The sequence below is a fragment of the Sprattus sprattus genome, assembly GCF_963457725.1.
Source record: "Sprattus sprattus genome assembly, chromosome: 5".
Lineage (NCBI taxonomy): Eukaryota > Metazoa > Chordata > Actinopteri > Clupeiformes > Clupeidae > Sprattus > Sprattus sprattus.
Genome location: NC_137924.1, coordinates 20656772 through 20662102, shown reverse-complemented (window position 1 = coordinate 20662102; position 5331 = coordinate 20656772). Strand labels below are relative to the sequence as shown.

Here is a 5331-nt window from a genome sequence, read left to right as displayed (position 1 = left end):
CTGGTTGGTGTGATTGTGAACTCACTTTGACCTTTCATTATTTGATTCGCTTTGGTAAAAAGGAACGAGAGGTTTTACTAAATGTAATGGAGTAAAAAGTACGAATTTTCACTTTGAAATGTAGTGGAGTGAAAGTATAAAGTCTCACCAAATAGAAATACTTGAGTAAAGTACAGATACATAGATATGTTACTTAAGTACAGGAACGAATTACATTTACTTCGTTACTGTCCACCACTGGTCATATTTGTGTAAAATGCACACAATGGCAGATAATAACCCTTTGGAGGCCACTTTGAATTGTAAAGAGCAGGCCAGGCCTGTTATGCCATGTTGCTCTGTCAGGATTTTAAACAATAGAGGCACATTTTCTTTGGCAACGAGGTCAAGAATAAAAGCACTACAAAGTCAGTGTTGAAGCTGTGCAATCCTGAGACAGAAACACCACAACCGCAACCATGATGAGCAAGGTAAGTCTAGCTCTGGAATATTATCTTCTCAGTAAAAACTGAAATATAGAGATATTGATACTGAATAATCGTATTAATGAACATTACATTGACACATTTTCAGGGAATCGTCGATTAGTCATTATAATTCAACCGACTCAATGATATACTGTTTCCTACAACATGTCTTAATGCAATAAAGAAATATCTAAATGTAGAGAAATTGATGTTATTTCAGATCACCTTCTACGAGGAGAGGAACTTCCAGGGGCGCTCTTATGAGTGCATGAGCGACTGTTCCGACATGTCCTCCCACATCAGCCGCTGCCAGTCCTGCAGGGTGGAGAGTGGCTGCTTCATGATGTACGAGCGTCCCAACTTCATGGGCAACCAGTTCTTCATGAAGAGGGGCGAGTACAATGACATGCATCGCATGCAGAGCATGGGCATGATGTTCGACAACATCAGGTCCTGCCGTATGATCCCAATGGTAATTTTTTTATCAATATTTTGTCTGTTCTTTCCACATGATGTATAGCTGATTGTAGTAAATACTACAACTATTACATTTGACCTATCTCCAAAACAGCACAGAGGACAGTTCAGAATGAAGATCTACGAGAGGGAGAACTTCGGTGGTCAGAGTATGGAGCTGATGGATGACTGTGACTCCATCATGGAACGCCATCGTATGTCTGACTGCCAGTCCTGCAATGTGATGGATGGCCACTGGCTCATGTATGAGCAGCCCAACTTCAGAGGCAGAATGATGTACATGAGGCCTGGAGAGCACAGAAACTTCAGGGACATGGGACACAGCAACACCAGATTCATGAGCATGAGGCGCATCATGGATTCCTGTTATTAGGCAAGGCATGTTTGCTAACCCTTTAGAATCAGTTCATCGTCAATAAAGTGTTTAAACTCTTGGAAAAGCAGTGCAAGTTTTAATTATTCTTTTTTATACAGGAATGGTGTTCTGGCATTAAGGACACAGTAAGTTCCAGCGTTTGTTGTCCGGTAATTGCCGGACATAGTCCGAAAAAAAAATTAAATGTCCGAAAATATTAGATCTCACCGGTCAAAATGTCTGATTGAAATTTCTTAAAAATCCCGTCTCCTAATTACAATGTGAATTTGACAACATTTCTTTTATTTAGGCCTCATAAGCAAATGTGCATTGCCCTTATTATTTTTTAAAGAAACAGGCTATTCTGACGTTTGAAAGTTATTAAACAACACGCATATGCTGCATTCTAAATAAAGCGCAAACCGTCGGTTGCAAACAAGGAGCGAACTGAGTGAGAATTATCAAGCAGACAAGCCTTAAAAGAGGCCAAACGCAACTGATGTTGGTGAACCGTCTGACGAGGATGAACCTGTAATACCTGCAGTGTTGCTTCTGAACGCGTTTCATTTCATTCTACTGTGCCCGTGCGTGAGAGCGGCGAAGTTACGTTGAGGCTCAGAGCGGTATTGCAGACAGATAGCTCGCAACATATTAAAAAAGAACTGAACAAGTTCATTTTTTGGAGCTGTGAACTAAGTTCATAATTTTGAATTATGAACTATGAACTGAACTAGTTCATGTAGAAAGTGAGCTTTCCAAACACTGAATACCTGAAGCCCTAGATGTTCGAACAACTTCATCAGACAAAAAGGCCAAAATGTCGGCGTTTATGTCGGAAAGGAAGTTCCCTTGGCTAAGGTGCAAGGTAATTGATGGTAACAGTAAAATGTTCTGTTAGCACTGCGAATAGGCAAGACGACGCAACGGATTCACAAGAGGGTCGAATAATTTTAGAATCTCTGTCGCATTGAACATAGTCAGAGCAATGACCATGTTGTGGTGCTCAATTTAACTCCACAGCAGGTTGCGATTAACGGACACTTATTGACGCGCATCAGACATTTAAGGTTTTTACCCATTGCAAATTTAGGCAAATAAATCATTCTGACCGGCAACATTTTTCTCTAGCGGAACCTCTGGTAAGTTCTCACACCTGATGCATACATACCTTCTATGAAGATACTGAATTTTAAAATGAAAAAGTCTTAAACCACTGTTTAGAGGGCAACTGAAGAAGATTTAAAGGCCATACAACACCTAACAATGTGAAAAGCCACACAGAAGCATAGCTCACACCTCAGACGAATAAATATCCATCATGCCAAATACTCCCAACAGTATTGAAACTAAACCAAAGCCAAATACATAGTCATGCCCATAACTGCTGTAAATAGGCAAAAGACTAGTCTACTTTCCTGAATCATGCTGAATTGAAATGTCTCGTCGTGACTGTTCTTCCCTGTGTTTATAAACATGAATACGTCGGCATTAGTCACAGCCTATAGATAGCAATAACTACTTTACAAGGACAAACTGAGACAGTCCCTTTGCATGATTTGGTCTTTACTCAGATTATATACTGCCCTGTAATGATTTGTCACAACATCAGATTTCAAATCTGGTTCTGCCATCTGGTGGGTACATGGCTTCTTTTTTTACCAATATGACAACACAGTTTGAAAACACACTTTATAAGGCTGTTTTAAGGGAGATGCTAAAGTATGTATTGCTCACGCTTCAGGAGAGGATACAAGCTTGATAGCAGTGTTGTGGATACATAATGTTACGAATTGGAGGTGATGTGTGAACTCAATTGCACGACTCAGACAACAGCAGTAGATTTTAGAGTAAACGTTTTACTTTCCAGGGTTCGGTACACGGTTAGACAGTCCAGGAAGAAGGCAAACAAATCCAAAAGGGCAAAGGCAAGAGAGAAGTCGAAAACAGTCCAGGGTCAGCAACACGAGAAATATCAATTATAGCTGTGAACACGGAGGAACACTGAGAACACTGAAAACACTGAGAACACTGGGAACACTGGGAACACTGGGAACACTGGGAACACTGGGAAACAACACGCAACATTAATGACGAACCAGCAACGAGAGACAAGAACACAAGGAGTATATATGCACACACAACAGATAACAAGGGACAGGTGAAGACAATCAAGGCGTGGCAGACAATGAGACACAGGTGGACTAAACAAGGGAATTACCAGGAACAGATAACGAGGGACAGGTGAGAACAATCAAGGCGGGGGAGACAATGACAGCAACGAGGGCACATGGCAAACACAGGGAAGCACATGGTGGGAACCATAGATATCTATAATAAAGGCTAGATATCCTGCCTGCGTTTCTGGCCGACGGAGTCGAATGTCCGCACATTTCGGCCATTTTGAGGACAGTATAGCTCACTCCCCCTTAACATTGTGTTGGTAGTGGACTTTTTAAATAACCAGAACTTGCTCAATTTCCAACCGATTTTCAAACGGGTTGGTTTGTTATAAACGTAAGATATTTCTTATGGCATTACATACTTATGAAGGATTATAAACATGGGTTTTCATATGAAAATAACATTGACAGGTCTCTGACAGGTCTCGTTTCAAGGGAGTGTTCAATAGAGCAGGTTGCACAAAATTCTGGCATCTTCATTGGCAATAAAGTCAGCAATTTCCTGTCGAAATCATAATGTAAGATGTTTAACAAACCAACCCGATTGGAAATCATGCGCAACTTCAGTTTTATTATGTGCAACTTAAGTTATATTGAAAAGAAAGAACAATTACTCGCCAATTGATGTAAAATGACTGATACACAATAGCCGTGATACACAATTAAGCTGCACATTTCAAGCATCCAGAATTATTACCAAGGTAATGACGATTGTAAATCAAGTCATATGTAAATCCGTCAAAATTTCCGCGAGAGAAGAGTGTAAACGATTGTGAAGATCACTGACGTTACCTAACGTACCACTGATCCCTACCGGAAGCATACTGTCCTCAAAATGGCCTCCTGTGCGGACATTCAAGAGTCCGCCATAATCCATCTAGCCTTTATCTAAGATATCTATGGTGGGAACAAGGAAGCACAAAGACTAGACAAGGAACAAAGATCACATGACACACAAGGGAGACAAACTAATAAATAGCACAAGCAGAATTACAAGGGGAGGGCGTGAGGAGACAGACACGAGGAGACAAGGGTAAACAAACACAAAAGCAGAAACACGTGAGAACACAAGGGATATGTACAAGGAAACAAGACAGGGACAGAACACAGACCTTACACATAAGTTACTTGACGACTTGATGAGACTTGACTTTGCATTATTACAGTGCATGAAATGCCCTGTATTGTTATTCCTAGGCTTCTTCTTCTTATTCTTATTCTTGTTACCTTTTTCTGCGATTAATTCAGCCCGAACCGCTTAACGTAGAAACTTCATTCAAACTTTGTCGCGTAGGTATTTTTCACTTTTGTAAACTTTATACTTTTTAAGATATTAAAGAAAAACGAATATAAATGTCTCCCATTGACTTACATTGGGCCATTATGACATCATAATAGGGTCTTTAAACTGGCTTGCACCTGTGCTTCACTGACAGCTGCACCGAATCAAAGGAACCTCTACTCTCTCTGTCCCTCTCAATTTAACTATAACTAGGAACATTAAGACACCATCCATTCTCTATTTTTTTTCTCTCCATCTCTCCATCTTTCTCTCTCAGTCAACTTTCTCTCACACTCAATCCATCCTTCTTCAATCCATTTTTATCTCCTTTTTTCAATATTTTCACTCTCTCTTTATCTCTTCATCCAGAGCCACTCTTGTTCACTATTCTTTCCTTCTTCCACTCTTCTTTCCTTTCTTATTTTCTTCTTTCACTCTTCTTTCCTTTGTTCTTTCCTTCTTTCACTCTTCTTTCTTTTCTTATTTCCTTCTTCCACTCTTCTTTCCTTCCTTCACTCTTCTTTCCTTTCTTCTTTCATTATTTCACTCTTCTTTCTTTTCTTCTTTCCT

At 40.1% G+C, this 5331-nt stretch overlaps 1 protein-coding gene across 1 annotated transcript; it reads left to right on the top strand.

Moving 5' to 3' along the window:
- Positions 1 to 675: 675 nt before the first annotated feature.
- On the top strand, positions 676 to 1317 carry LOC308365188 (gamma-crystallin M1-like; the record flags this gene model as incomplete). The annotated part of the gene is made up of 2 exons (XM_080838542.1): positions 676 to 939; positions 1039 to 1317. 2 exons carry the CDS (start codon positions 676 to 678, stop codon positions 1315 to 1317), a joined length of 543 nt encoding a protein of 180 aa, XP_080694668.1.
- Between the last annotated feature and the right edge of the window lie 4014 nt (positions 1318 to 5331).